The 20,008-nt window shown below is 38.5% G+C and overlaps 2 protein-coding genes across 4 annotated transcripts in view; both read right to left on the minus strand.

The window, feature by feature from the left end:
• slco1c1 (solute carrier organic anion transporter family, member 1C1) overlaps positions 1-2,362 on the minus strand; it is a 37,001-nt gene extending 34,639 nt beyond the window's left edge. Inside the window, exon 1 of the mRNA XM_088427194.1 lies at positions 2,172-2,362. The gene's annotated coding sequence lies outside the window, so the exon portion shown is untranslated. The remainder of the gene's footprint in view (positions 1-2,171) is intronic.
• A 4,481-nt stretch (positions 2,363-6,843) lies between these two features.
• The window catches only part of pde3a (phosphodiesterase 3A, cGMP-inhibited), a 59,355-nt gene continuing 46,190 nt past the window's right edge, over positions 6,844-20,008 (minus strand). For 2 of the 3 annotated variants that reach the window (XM_088427520.1, XM_088427521.1), the window contains exons 14-15: positions 17,675-17,909; positions 6,844-14,477 (exon numbers count right to left, since the gene is read on the minus strand). In XM_088427520.1, the coding sequence (XP_088283646.1) occupies positions 14,158-14,477; positions 17,675-17,909 (555 nt within the window). In that variant the 3' untranslated portion in view covers positions 6,844-14,157. Of the gene's footprint in view, positions 14,478-16,513; positions 16,721-17,674; positions 17,910-20,008 lie in introns of those variants that run through there. The other variant, XM_088427522.1, reaches the window with a different exon arrangement.

The following is a 20,008-nucleotide window of genomic DNA, read 5'->3' on the forward strand; positions in this document are numbered from 1 at the left end:
ATGCAAATCGAAAGTACACCACAATGTTACCCTCCAGCATAAAATCAAATAGAAGACCGACACTTACAGCTGTGTTGTTTACAGTGTGTCCTCACGGGATCCGATGACTGACGAATGTAATCCATCATCCGAACCACTTGTCCTCATGAAATATAGTTAAATGTCGGATCTCTTTCTATAAAATGTCTACTCTTAATGCAATGCATTTAAATCAAATTATGTCACAACATGAGAGTGATGCTCTTTTGTTGTGTTTACATGAGCAGAGAAGCTCCTGCTGAAGGATTTTGTCACTATTATTAGATTTAGTAGAAACTGTTGGTCCTAATTGGTGATTGGCCCTAACCCCGCCCCCCAAAATGTAGTTGAAGTGACATAACGCGTTCCGTTTGTATTCCCTAGCAATGTTCAAATTGCTGTTAATTGTTCATCTCTCAGGTACTTCCATGTCCATCCTGCCATCCATTTTCTACAGCTGCTTATCTTCACTAGGGTCGCTGGCTTGCTGATGCCTAACCCTGCCATCTTCAGGCAGTAGGCGGCGGACAACCTGAACCGGTTGCCAGCCAATAACAGGGCACACAGAGATGAACGCTCATTCACAATCACACTTAAGAGCAATTTGAAGTGTTCAATATACCTACCGTCCATGTTTTTGGAATGTGAGAGGAGACCAAACCAGAGTGCCTGGAAAAGACCAGAGCGAGCGTGGGCTGAACATGTAAACTCCCCACAGGAAGTTGGAATTGAACCAGTGACTTCTGAACTATGAGGCAGATGCGCTAACCCAGTCCATGCAGCCTGCTTCATTCATGTACTGTATTTAATATATGTTTTAAGGAAATTAAATGTTGTATGAGTATAAATTAATAGCTAAATTTTCATTTTGGGGCACATGAGGACCCACGTGCCACAGCCGATCATAAATATATACGGCATTAGGATATTCCATAAATGAACAACTCATAATTGCTTATTACTTTATCGGAAACGTTGTGTTTTGAATGATCATTTTGAATGTTGCAGAGTTAATTTAATTCAAGTAACATCAAAGGGTCAATAATAAAAGACCATCTCAGAACCATTCATAGGCTTTTCTTTTTATGGACTACAGTATAGAAAAAATGTGCAAATAAAATGCAATGTCTGTATAAAGGAACACTCAACTGACCAGATCAAATGATCCAACACTTGTGATGTTCACTCTCTGGTGCTCATTCATCTTAAGAATGTGGGCTTTATACATTATAAGCAGACGTGCTTCTCTAATGCCTCAGTCTAATCTTTTGTCACAGTTTTGCTTCAGCTACTGAATTGCCTTTATGAATAAAGAGCCCACCGATCATACACCAAGAATAAACTCTGAACTTAGCCAGTTCACTTAGCATTTTCATTTGTAATCTTCTTTGTTGTCTTGTATAGTAACCTGAATACCAGCCAGGGTGTCTTGACTCTTGGCACACTAGTGTGCCATGAGAAAACCCCAGGGGGAAATTATAAAATGATCCAATTTCCGTTTCATTTGTCCCCCCCCAAAAAATCATTCTTATATTCTTTTAATCTATGCAAATCAGTTGATGAACAGTAGCCATAAACAGAAAGATTAATTCTTCTTCACCCTAGGACTGCATCAAAAACAATGAGTTAACACCTGTTGCCGTTCATAAAATACAATACGTGCGACGCTATCAGCCCTGCGTTTATTTGAACAGCGCCATATTTCTCAATGAATATGTCGATTGGTGAGTAAGTTGAGACGACAAATCATTTTTTCAGTGTTCACACTTTATATGACATTATTAATTGGCAGCGTGCCGTACTTTTTTTCCCTATGTAAAATGGGTGCCTTGCCTCAACAACGGTTAGGAAACACAACCACGATTGTACCAGTGCAATTGTACAGTAACAATTACGCAAGTCGTATATTAATGTATTTGAATGGATTTTTTGTAAGAATTTGAGTCTGGCTGTCGTGATCAAACGCTAACCTCAAAAACGTGATGTCAGAGATGACGCATTGGATTTCCATGTCGGAAGCCCGTTTTAGTGATTGACTCAATTATGTCTACAAATTAAATAGGGCTCAATCGAGACGCTAATTATGAAATCAGGCGTTGCATCGTTTCAAATACACACAGAGCTGAGCTGAACTTTGAATGCGAGTTGCTTACCTTGGTGAAAAAGAGCGATGTTTGGTCGAGGAGGAGATTCCGAGATGGAGACCACGGCGCAGGTAGTCTCCGGTTCAGCGAGCTGCGTTCAAACTTCTCATGAGGATGACAGAGAATGGGAGGAGGCGCCGACTCTTAACTGCGGTCGGGCCAGCCTCCACATAAAAAGACCAAGTCCAGCCAACCCGACTGTCAATATCGAGTCTACTACGCCTTACTGCCAATATCTTGTCGACTCTGCCTTACTGTAAAGCGCTGCAAAGTGCAAAGGCGCTCAGAGAACAGATTTCAAAATAAAAGCTAATAGCAAAACCCGCAATTCAATCCCGCAGACAATTTTTAAAGGTTTTCATCTTTTGAACCAATTGATTTTTTTTTTTAATTAATGAACCTTTCTGTATGGAATCCTGGAATATTCAATATTTTTTAATTGTTTGCGCTATTATTAAAGTTTTTCAAGGGAAAGTCATCCCAATCCAATCCACTTAATTTATATAGCACCATTTTAACAAACACAATTTTTCTAAAGTGCTGTACAGGCAAAATAAAGCACAATAAATAGGTGACACAATAAAACAGTAAAATCACGTAAAATAAATAAAATAAGATCAAATAAAATCAGTCAACACTCTGCAAGGTGCCAAAAGCCCTGGAGGAAAGGTGGGTTTAAAGCAGAGTTTTAAAAACAGATAAAGAGGAGGCCTGTCTAACATGCAGCGGCAGTTCATTCCACAGTTTTGGAGCGGCGACGGTGAATGCTCGATTGCCTCTGAGTGTAAGTCTAGCTTTAGACACTCTAAGGTGCATCTGGTCAGCTGACATGAGAGAACAGCTGGAGGAATACGGGTGCAGCAGCTCAGATTGATAAGGTAGGGCTTTGACTTTTATGTGTTTCCATTGAAGCCTTTTCGCTTGGGAGGTGCCAGCTAGCACACAGCATGTAGCATTCACGTGTAACAAGGTTTGACCAAACTAATTAATTCCAACCTTTGAACCAAACCAGGATGACGGACAACTAAGGAAGGAAAACTCAAAGATTTCCTCTTTCTTAGATTCATGATCAGAGGTCTCCAACTGCCAGTCCGCGGTTGGTACAGGGCCTCATCCGAAATAATGTTGTCTTGGAATTGATTTTGTGTATCTTTTAACAGTTCATTCATTTGTGCTTTGTTTGGTTTGACATTTGTTTTTGGTGCCACTTCTGGCTGCTGTTGACATTCCATTTTGTTGTGAGGAAGAACGGTGTGACTTCAATTGAGAGCAGGCACTGTCCTTGTTCTGTCACACACACATTGTTCTGTCTGTGAAATCTGGGCCATGAGTTTCTGTAAATTGTACTATCTTTGAAAGAATGTTGTCATTTGTGATAATATGTCCAAAATGTGTTTTTTTTATGTTGATCCAATAACTTGTGACTATGGATAACACGTTAGCTGATGCTAGTACGTATCTTCAGCATGTTATATAGTGCGGATGCCTGGTTTAGCATACCTGACAGACAATTCAATTTCTGTGTGAAGTTTCCATTTTCTCCCCATGTTTGTGAAGGTTTTCTCTGAGTATTCTGTTGTCCAATACCATGTGTGGTAGGTTAAATGAAGCTTCTAAATTATTTTTTGAGTGCAAATGGTTAACTTTATATGACAAACAATCGGCTGGCTAACAGTTTAAGGTGTGGCATAAGTCAACTGGGATTGGCTTCAGCACAGCAGGGGCACTGGAATGCTGTTGAGTACAGTGGTACTTTACTTATGAAATTAATTTGTTCTGGAAATAATTTTGTAACGTGTATCTTTCAGTACAGCCACTATTTACATGTAAATAGCCTAATCCATTCCAAGCACACCCAAAACTGTACTGAACTCTATACATTAATATTGTTAAATTATACTGTAAAAATGCACCAAAAATGGTAAAAAAATACATATTAAAATTACATGACTGCATACTAAAATCAAAACGTACCATGTAAAGAAGAATAAAAAAAAAAACACTCCTAAACCCTTTAACTTTATTGTATTCATTGTAACAGTTGACAATGTGAATGCAGTTCACTTGTATGCCTCCAAATGGGGCTGGTGTGTGTTTGCGTTTGTGTTTGTTTGTCTGTTGGTGATGAGTGCGAACAGAGACACCTTGAGGACGTTTAATTTGTATGTTTTCATTTTAGATTTCCAGTGGTCTAGGCATAATTTACAAGTGCACAGGAGAAATAATATTCATTTTTTGGATTATTTTGAGCATGTAATTTTACTTTGGTGTCATGCAAAGTGCTTCTCGTGTGATATCATTGCTAAAGTGCTAACGGTGTGCTAACAATGCTAGTGTCAGACACGACAGCCCAAAGTGAGATGTGATATATGTGTTTTTATGTGAATATGTCCAATGTTATCCGTAGCTAACACTGTGCGATTCATTTTGTCATAATCGTATTGGTTTGTATCAGGGTATCTCTGTGCTCTTGTCATTTTTACCTCATTTCACATTGCTGAAAGCCCTCGAAGGTGAGGATTGTTCATATAACACCAGCCCTGTCAAGAGCTGATGAATGTTAAAACACAGCGGTTGACCTCCTTTGTTCACAGCTAGCACAGTGTGCCCAGGTAATAGGCAAAATCTTGTATGCTTTTTAGTTGTTATGGTTACATGTAGACCATTCAACATGAACTGATGACGAGGGACCTGCAAGAATATTATTACAGTGTGGCAAAGATACAAAATTCTGAAAAATGGAAGGAGGCTAAATAATCCATTCATTTATTTTGCAAGGGGGTGTTTCACAGTGTTGCATAACTAAAAAAAAAAAAAAAACCCTAATAAACTGTATGTGCTTGCATTGTTCTCTCATCAAAGCAAACTAAGACACATTTCCGCCAAGGCAACAAGTGCTGCCGATAAAGGTGTCTCCTCCTCCTCCATTTGTATTTATTTTTAGTAAGAAGGAGAAACAGCGTTAATCTTGGCATATGTTAGAAGTGCGTGTGAAATTAACAGGGGAATTTTAACACCTCATCACAGTCACAATTCCTCTGGAATTCTGTTGCGTGACCATGGCCTTGACCTACAACAAGTATGTTTCATGTGATTAGATATGGATTACTGCTCATTTGTAATACCGTATGACAAAGAGAATGTTACTTTCCATTCGTTTAAGCAGGCATTATCCTGCAGTACAAACACAGAGACTCCACTGTTAACCGCGTTGACAAGCAATTAACTTCACCAAAATGCATGCAAATGTGCTGTGGCGGTCTAACATGATCCCATAAGAGGTGGTCAGATCCTCCAATGCTTACATTGGAAAGCTACAGTACTTACAGTACTAACCCTTGTGTGGTATTTTTTCCAACCCTTTGATTTTTACACCAAAGGCATTTCATATCAAAGAGAAATCATTGAAAGATGACACCAGGGAGCCGAAATTTCACCAAAATGGTGACAACATCTCAAAGACACTACCAGAAGTATGGCATCCCTTAGTTCCAAATACTTTGAGAATAATATGGAGAAAAATGACCCCAAAATGGTCAAACACTGCACAAAGGTTAAAAATAGTGTAATTCAATAACTCACTGCTGCTTCCAGTGTTAGATTTGTTTGTCTTTTCATAGGGTGTTAGTTTACTATTTTCCTCATGTTTTGAAATATATTTTGAAGCTTTCCCCATTATGAACCTAAAGTTGTAATTACCATTTTAACCTCAGTAACTGCCATATTAAGTGTAAAAAGAAGTTGGGCACTGGATAATATAACTTATATGATGAATGTCGTATAATCAATGAAGCATATTTTACAACGCACATTCTTCTCTTTATAGCTGTGAAATGTCAATATGTCCCTGAAGTAGTGAGAACATTTTCAAAATCAATATTGCTGCTAAATTACTGCTATTTCACATTTTCTTTGCATGTCTGTCTGCAGGCTTTGTTTTTGCATTGCTCTAACTGCCAACAACATTTGAAAAAAAAACAAATAAATGAATGTGATTTAGAACATAATGTGCACAATGTTTTGTGTGTTTTTTTTCAGGGTGAACTGTTGAAGATATTGACACTTCTGTATTAACATTACAGATGATTTTACAGTTATCATTATTAGTTGATATTATACGGTATTTATTTTTTAATCAGCATCAAACGGTCATTTGGCCAAAAATCTTTCTAGTTTAAAAGTGGCTTTACATTTTTTTTCCAGGCACACTGATGTCCCTTCTAGTTATTTTTTCCTTTTCAGACTAAGATGTATCCGGTATAAACCATGGAAAAACTCAAGTTAACCTTTGTTGAAAGTTGATTTATATTGTTTCTCATGTTAACGTCAAAAAGGTTTTTAATTATACTCATACAATTCTTTTGATTTTATTGATATTCGCTAAGGCAAGTAAGTGGGCGAATGCGAAATGTTTTTAGTTTCCAAAGGAGGTCTTTGTAAAAAAAGTAAATGAGATGAACTGCGACATGTCCTTTTATCCATTTTGAATCCATGTTGAATGTAACCACAAAGAACCCCGCTCGAATTATTGTACCATTAATATTATAAGCATTATTATATACAACATCAGGTGGACTACAGTCGATTAGATTGTGTTTGTATGTTTAAAAACAAACAAACATACAGTAAAACACAATGCCAAGGTGTGTTTGTCGTAGAAACAGGACAAAGGCATTTGACATATTTAGAAATCATGTAATTCAACAATAGTCACATTACAACATCAACATTGCTTTGCTAGTAACATGTTCTAATAATCCTTACATATTGTAGTTATTTTGTAATGCATTTTGAAGAGGCACTTCCAGGAAGTCTGGCAATAGAGGAGCTCTACAGTATTGTGTCTAAATTACAAAACAGTAAAAATAAATATTTTCTAAAAGTTTTTTTTTCAATATAATATATTTTTTAAATATGTACAGCATATTTTTTATGAATACAAAGTCAAATGGGATCAAGAAATAAAATCTTAAATTCCACTGAAACAAATGTGGGTACATCACACAACCCCCCCATCCTGTAAGTATTGCTACATGTGTTGCGTGTGTTGTGAGTGCAAGTGCTTGCTATAATAGATAAGAGGAAATTGAACCTAACCAGTTTCATTGAAAAGTTTGTTTTGGTTTCAACAAACAATGGACCATTCATACAATGGACATGAAAATGGCATGGCACAGCAAACAATTAAAATCATGAATGTTGAAAAAGAGAATATGTATAAACATCAAACAGCAGGTTTCTGCTCTGAAAATAGAAGACAACCCCGTCTTCTCACAGTAGCTGTTGTGCACTTCCATTACTTGCATTATATGCATTACACAGACAGTACAGAAGACGACTGAGCTACACTCCTTTTTAGGTTTCATCGTGTGTGCAAAACACAAAGACTACAGAGCTCAAAAGCCTCTTTGGGGTGTTATGATAATGTGGGCAGTCATTTTATAGTGACTTTATAACTTGCTTGGTTTCAGCATGACATCACACAACATTTGGACATTTAAACAGCAGATTAAAGATATCTGGCACATGACATGATAAAGCAATTTAGGGCATGAGCTTGTACTGCAAACAAAATTTCTATTCATACCATTTTATATCCTTCGGGTTGTTCTTACAGCATTTTGGAAAAATAAAAAAATAAAAAAATTGCGGTTTTGTATTTACAACTGATGTATTTTCTTAATGAATGTTTTAATAAAAAGCTTTTATTTTGTGAGGGCTATCACAACCGGGTTCATACCGACTACTGCAGTACACATATTTACTTAAATCATAAATTACTAAACCTTATACAGTAACTGTACTGTTCTCCCTTCCCTTCTATCCCTTTGGCTGTAGTCCCACAGAGAGCCACAGTTAAATTAGCGGCGCCCGGAAGTCTAATTATTTTGAAGCCTGTAGCTGGCCAAACATGATACCAATCAGAGTTTACACTTCAAATTCCAATTTATTGCAAAAATAAATCTTGGTAAGACATTTAAAAACACTCCACTGCAGCACTGGACTCTCCTGCTCTCCCTTCACATCTATCTAAAAGCGTGTATGAGTTTAATGAGGAAGAAGGGTATTCCTACAATACACGTAATTGGCTCCCGGCGTGACCATAGAACAATGAGGGGCAGGAGTAGATTACAACTTTGCGGTTGTTCACTTATCACGAGGGGGTAATGAAAAACGAGGGATTATTGTATATATATTAAAAACATTTCCAAAATGCTGTGAGAAAAGCCCAGATCAGTGCTTCTTAAAATCTGAGTATTGATGTCAACTTTGCGGCAGTCCTGGAGTCTTTTTAGGTGTACCTCCTTCATCAATTAAGATTAACCTGTGAAACAAGGTTCAGAATTCAGACAGTATTTGGTTTTCTCTGAAAGAATGTTCGCTCAAACTTGGGGTCTGTAGTAGTCTGTGTACAGTACAAGTAAAGTACAAATGTTATTAATCACCGAAATGATTTCTCAATGCCATGTCTGTATCTCAACAATGAACAACCGAGGGTTTTTCATAGACCTTCAATTAGAATGATATAACAGCACTTGCTCGACACTTAATTTTACTTGTTTAAAAGTAGCTTGTTTCTTTATAGTCATAACAGTATTCTTGTAATTTAACACCTTTTCTCCTAAAATGTTATGATATTAATCATTGTGGTATTCTGCCCAATTTTTGCATCCCTATTTAATTCTTGCATTGTAACACCTTCCTTTGCCAGAACTATGATTACTTTATTCACCCAACATGACTTTTATTTTCACAGCATTGTGACTTCATTCTGATATCTTTATAACTTTATGCTGATAAAATTGCCATCTTATTCACATATTGGCTGCTACTGTTGTGTCTTTGTATTATCACTTGTTTCAACAAAATGACAACATTTTATAGTATTGCTCTCGAAACATAAAAAAAAACACTTTTTTTTCCCCCAAAACACTATGACTTTTTTCTTGCTACATTATAACTAATCTCATAGTTGAAATATTTGTTTCCCTTTATTGTTGTAATAAATAGGGAACTCCTATCCTGTATTCACACTTGTCTGTAATGAAACTTAAAATAAGCAGCAACTGTCTCTAGCCCAAAGTAGCCGTTGATTTCCATTCCTTTTACATATTTTGGCATTCTATTCAAAAGTTTAATAAGCTAAGACGTCTGCACTAGTCTGACATGGTTGCCTTGAATTAGGGATTGATATATGTCTGTGTCTGTTTGAAATCAATCCCCTGCTGAATACATTGGTAAGCAAAAAAAAAAGCCATTCTGAACCAATGGTGAAACATAAGTTTGGTTATCTTGTACAGTACTCCAGTGGCAATATAAAATAGTGGCAAACAGAAGACGCTTGTGAGACGAGATGTGAGCATTCACACGATGAAGCTCCTTCGGTACAAAACCTGAATGAAACTTGCAGAGCTGGCTCAACCTACCTCCAAAGCATCACAGAAATATTGTGAGAAACATGCAAGAATAATTTGAACCACTTGGTCAACAACAGCAATGTCTGTCACAGCTTTTTTTTTTTTTAAAGTCACTTTCATTGCTGTGCTGTTGCGCACAGTTTGTGAGGCAGATCCGACTAACTTGAACCCACAAGAAAAAGGGGCTTTGGAGGAAATACGAGTGGCACACTTGATGAACAGTGCCGTGAAGATAATATGCACATTAGATTGCAAAGTGAGGCATTAATAACTGCACAGTGAGAAGGATATATACAGTGCAGAGCTTGAAGCTCATATTCGTGTATTCAATCTACACGTGAGGCAGCACGCTTGCACAGCAGTCTGTTTAGTCAGTAAGTTTTGAAAATACAGCAAAAAAAAAAACAAAAACAGGGAGGGCTAGGTTACATTTTTAAACTAAGTGGAAGATGCTTATCGAGTATCGGTGCCTGTTGCTGCATTTGCTTGTGATACAATGACACCTAATAGTGTTAGCACAGGACACCTGGAACATATCACTTTTTTGCTACATTTTTCCCCTACTCCAACCCACCGCACAAGGTCTTCAAAATAAAACACACCTGTTTCCGTTGAAACGTCAACATGGACAGTAAGCTCTTTCTTTGGAGGGACATTTTTGTTCAAATGAAATATTGAAAAAAACATCGTTATCAAGCCTGAGCAAAAGGCAGAAAGGGGCAATGTGTTGCACAGCTTAACCCTTCTCCAGTTCATGAATTACAAAGTATTAACTTTGGAGAAACTCTGAGTTAAGTAATTGGGTCACAGTAATGCAGTTCAGTTTCCACAAACATGTCTTCATGTTCAATTTGATGTTTTTAAGCCACACAATCTCACTGGGTGACACTATTTTCCAAATTGTGTCATAAAAGCAGTATTTGATCAACTTTTTGATTTAACAGATTACTTGCATGGAAATCAGTGTTGGTGGGAAGACTATTCTGTTGTTAGGGCCTTTTGTAAGCTCAGTTGACTGATTACAAAGTTGAAGCTGTACTTGTTGACCTTTAAGAGGTTGCAATTATGCTGTTTGAAATTGCGGCATGACTTAATTCCCCCCTCGTTTCCACGTTGGTTAAACGATCCCGCTGAAACAGACGAACGCTATACATTCATTTCATGAACTCTATTGGGATCCTCTTTGAACAATGTCAGGAAGAAACATTTCTTAGGGGATTTCGCATAATCCTTCAAAATGCTCTCTTGTTTGCTTGCATGTCAAAAAAAATATCAGATACAAATGAATGGAAATGCAAAACATCTTTTCTCAGGTCAAACGCCATCCTAAAAACCCTTATAGTATTAATAGTTGCTTCATATATTTTTTAAACATTTTTAACTGTCACTCAAGTGTTAATTGATCGCCTTCCTTATGATTATTAACACACACACACACACACACACACACACACACACCGCATATTACCGCATATTTTCTGTTAGGGATCATTCAGTCAGGTTTACTCTTGTTTTACAGTATGGCTTGTTGACCCTGAGTGATGTAGGACCTGCCTGTATTTGCTGAATGGAGAATTTTTAATACACTGGCAAGCACTTTGGAAACGTCACCTGGGCAGTGCTTTTAGAGGTAATAGCTTAGCATAGGAAATACAGATAACGCGTGGATAGGCAGTCTGCTCTAGATCTTCCAAACCGCCATACACCGTAGCAATGCGATTAAACTTCCTCATCTAGGTCTACAGACGCTATCACAAGCTAAATTTGTTCACCTCACATCTTGAGCTAATTGGTCATTTCCCCAATCCATTGCCTTCCAACACATGAATGATGAGACTTGAAATGTGTGAAATGCGAATGGTCTCGAAAGGTCTCTGCTGGTCTTGTGATCGACAGGAATCCCCTGGGATAGGCTTAACCTCCCCAGGATTCTGAATGGATAAGCGTTACAGATGTTGGTTGCATAAACCTTCAGTTGTATAGTAGGTAGCAACTACATGTATGTGGAACAAAGCACCCTGACATACCGTACGAGGCAAAAGTCTTAGGTCACCACTAGTTTGGTGTCTTAAAAAGCCTTTTGCAGATTGATTGTTATTGAGTAAACCAAAAACAGCAGGGGAAAAAAAAAAAACATTAAGTAGAATGTCGTACATCCCTTAACTCCTCATATTTGACCAAAATGATTGAGCTAGAAATGCTTGCAATGCCTTCCAAAACACAACTTTAATGGTCAAGAAGTGGTGTTAAGAGATGAGGACGTGAGAAGAGAAGAATAAGCTTAGGAAGACGTGTTAAGTAAGCACACTCACGTCGATAGCAGCGACATACCAGCGTGGCCATCATATAAAAACTGGGTGAGGCACATCTGCAACGTGACTAATCTAATAGACTGGATAAGACTTTTACGACGGCAACTTTCAGACCCTCAAGCGGATTTCTTGCATTTCCATTGTTGTTTTTGAGGGCGATTTTATGCCGCCAAAAAACAAAGAGACTTTTAAAAAGTGCTGGTGCATGCGCCGAATTAATAAAGCGGATGAAAAGCTTTAAAGGTGTCCTTGCACCATAAACCATTTTTTACCCCACTATTTCATGCATAACACATGTCATATTGAGTCTGTGACCCATAAATACAACATCTATGCCGTTTATGTATTTAATGCATTAGCCGATAAAAGCCTTTCAGAACAAGTGAACCCTATGCCGTTGTGAACCGTTGTAGGATCATGACACGTTATACAGTTAAAAGCCCCCTTCGTGCTTCTGCACAAAAAAAGTAATCATGTAATGAAATCATTTGTTGTTTATAAGAACCCAATGGAAAAAAAAATGCAGCTGTACAAATCATTGAACTCCTTCAAGCCCAAAGACATTACGGGACATTACGTTTTTCAAGAGTTCAGATGTTCAATCCAGGACTTCTTTGTCAAGTTCTTGGCTGAGAGAATGTCTAAAAATGTCTGGTACTAAATGAACAAGTACTAAAGTAATCAATTACTCCAGATTATTAACTCATACAGTAATCACTTAGTTCAGGTAATTAAGTATTACCTTAATTACCTGGAGTAATCAATTACTTAATTCACTTAGTACCAGCCTTTAGAGATGCTCCTTTTTTAAAACCCTTGAACAGTTTTTGGGGAAAAAAAAAATCCTGTTATGATTTTTTTATTGTAAAGTGAATCAGATTTACTGACAGTGGCAATAAATGTATAACATTTAAAGTGAACGGGAAGCAATGAAAAGTACTAATGTTATCTTTGTTTTGTTTCTCTGCCTTCCTGAGTTGTGTGACCATTCGATGTGGGAAGAAACATTCACCTTAACACTCTATTGTTTGACACAAACTAAAACACTGTTTGTATATACATTTTTCGATGGAAGATAAAGCTATTAGAGGGCTCTTTGTTGAACATCCTATTTTGTCCACTGTATAAAACATGTTTGTCCTGAATGTGCATATAAAAACCCAGTCTATGTTCACATGTATGATCCCCTTTTTTTTCCCAAAGCATTTTTCCACATTGCCAAGTTTCAGTGGAAACAGCTTTTTCCCTGGCTTTTATCCCATTGTCTACAAGAGGAAGTCTCATCAGACTCAGATGCAGTGGCGTGCAAACATAGGGCTGAGGGGGCGTGGCCCCGGGCAAACACCTGCGAGGGGTCATCCAATCACTCACTCCATCAAGGAAATATTGCGAAGGGGCAGCAAAGTTACTTTGGTCGGTCGATACTAATTATACTAATACATACGCGCTCATTACATGCTTCCACTGTGCTTTGCACACCACCGCTCAAACGGGAGGCTCGGGGTGAAAATCAGTCACGACAAGGCATGGAATATTGTACAAGGTGTGTCAGAAAAGTACAAGGATTAGTATCACCTACATTTCAAATCTAAACGCAGGTTTTCCACTATGAGACTTTTCCGCTGAAGTCTAATGCAGTCTCCATGCTTTCATGACATGCCTTCCTAGATCCTTGGCATTTCCATCATCATGGCCATTTTGATGTTGTTTACTTTTTCAAAACAAGTCCCCTTGATGACCCATCGTGACCTTTGTAAAGACAAAAAAAAGTCACATCATTTGAATAGGGTCGGTGCTACAGTACGCCGGTGTTTTTCTAAGCGCATAATTGTCAGACGCTCAGTGGATAGCGAGCAGATGCCACAAATCTCGAATTAGTGTGCACTGAAGGAGACGAATGCTGCAGTGGGAAAACTCCCAATCTAATCCTGAAACATTTTTGACACACTTTGTATTACTGATGACAGAACTGAATGATTCTTCTGTTGTTGTGCATATAGAGAAAAATGGACGGGCTGGATAACAAGGGGTGGATAGGATATAATAAAATATCTTTTTTTCTTCTTCTTTACCGAGGTCGCTTCTTTAGCTCCTCCAAACAGCTCTGCACATAAACCCTGTTTTTGTTAGGCACAAATTACCCAAAACAACTTCTACAGTGTTGTGTCAAAGTGATGTGCTGGCTACCATATTAAGAGTTAAGGAGAGCAAACCAATAACGCTAAAATAAATTCCTGGTTTGGAAGGAGGCCATTGTTCATATTTTCATTCCAGTTCCTCCTGTTTCTCGCCCGACGTCTCCGATTGTGAGAGGCCGTCCTCGTCTTCTATAGCAGGCACCTCCTCACTTTTATCAAAGAATTCAGTCAAATCTTCTTCCTCTTTGCTTGCTTGTTCCTCTTCTTCTTCATTAATTGCTGTGATTGGGTCAGTGGAGGTGCTAAGACAGTTTGCGTCCTCTTTCGAGGTATCATCCTGGGCTTCTGCAGCAATGACTCGCTTCCACATTTCATGGTTCTCCAGAAGGTGTTGTGTGATCTGACAGAACACTTTCCTCCTGCTTTCCTTCTTTGTTTTTTGCCCCTCTGTAAAACATACCGGACACAAGGTTCAAAAACTGCACTTCCAATGACCTGGGCTTGCATGACACACACGGCAATTTGGCTAAAGTTTGTCGATATGGATAGTTTCAGCTGGGAACAGATTATTTTGATTCGTTTGCACGGTTTTCAACTTTAGACATACTTTACCTGTGTACATATATTACTGGTGACTGATATGCTTGAAACACAATTCACATTTAAATTCATCATCATTTGAAATGTAAAGAATTTTAAATGTGAAAAGCACATATTTTCCACACCATCAGTGCTGAAGCAATGTCATGTCATGTGTACAAAGAACCCTAACATAGTCCCAGCAATAGCCACAGTAAGCCTATTTGGGTACTTACAACAAACTTGGGTGGCTGACTGCAATGCTGCATTCAAGGAAAGTGGGAAATTAGCTGTATCTCGCTTGGATTGTCCCACTTTTGACCTCAAAGCATTTGACAGTCCCTACGGGTTTTTGCAAAGATACGATTACGATTAATAAATCGAAATCGAGAAAATCCCACAAAATTGCACCTAATGGAAACTTTGTCCAAAGACTGCAACTTTCTCACAACTACGTTTGAACCCTTGGAAGGTATTTTGTCCAATTAGTTGATCTTTACATCAAAGGCATTTCCCATCAAAGGGAATGCACCAAAAGAAGGCATTTGTGAGCTGAAATTTCACCCAGATGGTGAAAAGACATCAAAGTTCAACATGGCAGGACCACTTAGTTACATATCACACTTACCAGGAGTGTGCTATCCACTGGCTAAAATACTGTGGAAGAAAGTGATGTGGAAGAAAATAACTCCAAAATGATCAAAATACTGCACAAGGATTAAAATGCATGTTTCAGAACTGTTTTTGTGTTACTTTGCCTGGACTGATTCCTACGGAAATAGCGGTAGCAGAACTGACGAAGAAAAATGCCTCGTTGTCAAAGCCAAACTCACAAAGAAGAAAAGCCGCATATGTGATATGTTATTTCATCAAGGTCAATATTGTATTGGAAAATAAGTATTAGTATAACATTTTGTTGTTCATTGACCACCTGGCTTCATGTAGCTAGAATGAGATGACCTTGACAGGGAAATGAGTTCAATCCAGACATATTATATTTTGTGGTTCTTGCCTCCCTTCTTGTTGCAATTAACTCTATTCTGCTGACTGTTAAGTTGAACAGTGGGCTAGCCTATCAACATCCCACTGTCTGCTCGTGACCATGCAGCACTGAAGATTTCTCACAGAGAAAATTATCAAGGGAGGAGCCCTTCCTGTTTTATACCAGCGTCAAGAAAAAATACTTAGATGCAGTTCACCAGAAAAAAGTAAACACAAATTATCCGCAGTGAGAAAGAGCCTATTGCCATACCATCTGACGAAACTTCAGATGTTGAGAAGGAAAAAATATACTTTTTGTTAACAAATGTGGTTGGAAGTAAAAAAAAAAAAAAATCACAACTTGTATTCATGTTTTTCGAAAAACCGGCCACAAATCAGACATTTGTATCTGCAACAATACAAAAAATGCCTGCAAAATCCTGGAAGGGACTAGTTTTGGGTGAATGCAAACATCAAAGATGGCTGACAGTGATAAATAGTTTTTTGTAAAATCAGTTTTCTTTTTTCACTAATGTTGCAACTCGACTGCCAATTCAAAGGGGCGTTGCAGCGCTCAAAGGTCAGATTAAACTTTGAAGAGGCATTTGACTGACGGAAATGTGATGGGGTTGATGAGGTGTTACGGAGCGTGTAGGCACACATGACACTGTGTTGACACTGTGTTGATATTGTGTCATCAAATACTGACACCCGCTGGATGTTAAAAATCCCTGCAGACAACCCACTTGACAAACTGAACTGACTGGGTGTACAGTGTAAAATGAGTAATTATGACAGATTGCTATGAAGTAGGGCGGCTCGGCGGTGCATTGACTAGCACGTCCGCCTCACAGTTCAAAGGTCCCAGTTCAAATCCACCTGGCTCCAGCCTTCGGGTGTGGAGTTTGCATGTTCTCCCCGAACCCGCGTGTGTTCTCACCGGGCACTCCGGCTTCTTCTCACACTCCAAAAACCATCATGGCAGGTGAATTGGACATACTAAATTGTGATTGGATGCGAGAATGGTTGTTCATCTCTGTGTGCCCTGCGATTGGCTGGCAACCAGTTCAGGGTGTCCCCCGCCTACTGGCCGAAGCCAGCTGAGATAGGCGCCAGCAAGCCTGCGAACCCTGTGGGGATAAGCGGCTGTAGAAAATGGATGGATCGATGCTATAAAGTATTAAATGTAATGAATGAGCTTATATCAAATTTAATAAACTGTTTTTAGGTAAATGTTTAAAGTTAAATGTCAATTCGCCCAATGTAAGTCAATGGGAATTTTTGGAATAGAAAATGAGGATTTGTGGGAAAAGGATAAACATTTCGAATAGGACAAATACATGCAGTCCTCTCAAGAATATATAGAATAATATGAAATTGGAAGTATCAAAATAGAAAAATAATGATTTATCTGAGAAGTGAAGGAAGTGCGAATACGGTCTGGGGTCGAACCACAGACTCTTCCCGCATTGCTCTAGTACTTCAACCACCGTCAAGCAGCCATTTGTTGTCTGACATTGGGAATGCATGTTGAATTGGTTCGAAAAATATGGAATTATGTCAAAAATATCTGCAATGTGTGAATTATTGGAATAGGAGTGATAACACGCTCACAGGGCAGGGAACAACCGTGTGACTTGGCTCGTTTTTTGCGGTTGCGTCGTGTTGACTGAGGCACTTCCTTATAAACACAGTTCTTGGTTGGTTCTTGGTTCTTTGGTGTGAATGAGAAAGTAAATGTGTATGTCTGTCTATATCTGCCCTGTGATCAGCTGAAAAACAGACCCTGGCCCAAATCTCAGCTAATCCTCGACCCTAATATTGATAAACAGAATAAAACATGTACTGTACAGTATAAAATGAGCTTACTAGCCAGATTGTGACATTTGATTGTGTCATTTCCTATACAATGAAACATATAAGTAAATTAAACACCAATATATTCCATGTGACAGTAATTGAAAGACAAGGCAGTAAGTCAACGCGACCAAAGTACTTAACGGAACTCACAACAAGCAGACTAGAGAAAAACACGAATAATGGAGAATTTTAAATATCTGAACCAGAATATGTAAGTCCCTCACCCGAATCTCCCTGTTCCTCCTTGTCCATATCTTGACCCTCAGTTTCCTCTTCTTGCTCCACCTGGCCCTCCGGCATGTTGACCCAGTCACCTGGCATCAGGGCGGCCGAATCGTACGAGGAACAGAGGGGTCCCACGATATGAGTGATGAACGACTCTTGTAGTTTAGCCAGCTGCGGTGCTGAGCGGTCCATGAACGGGCTGATGGGAAGGCCCAGGCTTGCCTCTTCATCCCCCTAGAAAGGTGCAAAGCAGTGTTACTCCAGGTGTTCTGGGGTTGAATCTCAGCTCAGATTACGCTCTTTGTGGAATGTGCATGTTCTTCCATGCTTGCCAGGGCTTTCTTCAGAAAAGTATTAACTTGTCTTACAGTACGGTGTCACCTTTTCTGAACGGTTTTGAAAATTGGTCATCCTGTTGAACTTAACAAAATGTTTTGAGCGCTCTAAAGCAGGGTACTTGAATTCAAGGCCAGGAAGACTGATGTTGCCTGACATAATTTTATGTAACCCGTGGAGGCAAATCCTGTGTGTGTGTCAACAGCAACTTGTTCCCTGCTAAAATAGGCTGTCACATTAAAAAGTGCTAAAAACGTGCACCTTTGGTAATATGGTAAGCTCAAAATGAACAAGAGACAAACTTTCAAAGTGGCTTTTAGTTCTTTGTATTTTTACTGTTAATTTATGTTTTTTCAATGTACTCACAAAAACGGCAAAATGTTTTACACGTTCAAACTGTAGCGTGCAAATCATACTAATTGTCACGGAATACTGTAATCTCATTGTGCCTTTTGCACACAGCTGGGTTCATGCAAATCATTGAAATAATACATATTAATGAATATTAATCATTTAACATATTTGGATTTTCCCCGCTGTGCTGATGTACACAAACAGGGAACATGGTGTTTTGTTTCATTTGCACAGCACCATCTGCTATTTGCAGTTTTTTCAAAATAGGTCAAGTCTCAAATACTGTATAGACAAACATGCTTCCATCCTAAACTTGTTTGGCTCATTAACGAGTCTCAGCTTTACGAAAGTGAAAAGAATCTTGGCCGTTCATCACTTCTTAACCAGTACCACATATGTTTTCAAATACATTGAATATTCATACATGAATTATTACTTGAAAGTATATTCGTGTCGAAGACAACTCAAAGAGAAAACATCCTGCTCCTCCTTTGTCCTTGAGATGTTTTTGTTCATGTCTTTCCTGTTTTTATACCGTCAACAAAAGACATTTCTGCACAATGATTGCATCAGCAAATAGCCATGACGACCGCGTGCAGCAGAATTCCCTGCTTCATTCTTTTATTTCCATTTCCTAATATTCTTCCAATCTAATCTTTATGTGTGTGACATTAGTTTGTCTTTCTTTGTTGCAATCATATTGTGTGTGGTAGCCATGTAATGTTAAGAATGTATTTAATGTCAGCGAATTCAATCAATTGCATGGACAACATAAAGACAAGGGCTCTGATCGCTATGGCAACCAAAAACCGGGATGCATCAATGCACGCATACGTGGCTCAATTGAGAGCTGTGTAATATACAGTATATGGCAAAATACAAAGAAAATTATAGTTTAATACTATATGGATAGTTTTGGATACTAAAGTGCATTGCAGGTCTTCATTTCAATGTAAAGAGTGTGCTTTTTATATTTCTTTCATCTTTGGTGCCACTTGATATGAAGTACTGCCAGCGCCAGCATATTTGCGTCAACTGATTCCCGTCATCTGAAAAATATAGACTGTACTGTATCACTGCCTCTTTCTCTTCTTAGCAACTGCAATGATGCGCCAACAGTAAATACAGCAAATCAATCTCAGAGCTGTGATGATGAAACCTTGTCAATCATGTCAAAAGATAAGATGAACAAAGATACATTTGCAATTTGTTAATAATCGTGACAAATGAAGTAAAATGGCATGATTCGCTGAAGCCAGATGACTTCTTACAGTGTACTTGTGTGATTTTGAATCACTGTATTAAAGGGTGAGGATTTTCCTTGTTGAATAGCAACAATGTAATTAACAATTTACTGTTGTGTTTTGCCGCAGCATAATGTTCCGAATTAGACAGATGCTATATTGTAAATTTCATTATTCTGAATTCGAACTGATGCTAACAGGTATCTAGTGAATTGTTTAAAGCTAGGCCTATAACGGTGCTTCTCAAATTGCTGGGCGGGTCCCCCTGGGGGGGGGCGTGAGGTGATGCCAGAGGGGGCGTACTGTAGATGAAAAAGCTTTCTTTTTGTCATGTGAAATGCTGTGTTGGATGTAATAGAGTCCAAAAGTAATGTAATTACTATAATGCATTGCAACACC

The sequence above is a fragment of the Hippichthys cyanospilos genome, chromosome 11, assembly GCF_059441005.1.
Source record: "Hippichthys cyanospilos isolate Australia breed blue-spotted pipefish chromosome 11, RoL_Hcya_1.0, whole genome shotgun sequence".
NCBI lineage: Eukaryota > Metazoa > Chordata > Actinopteri > Syngnathiformes > Syngnathidae > Hippichthys > Hippichthys cyanospilos.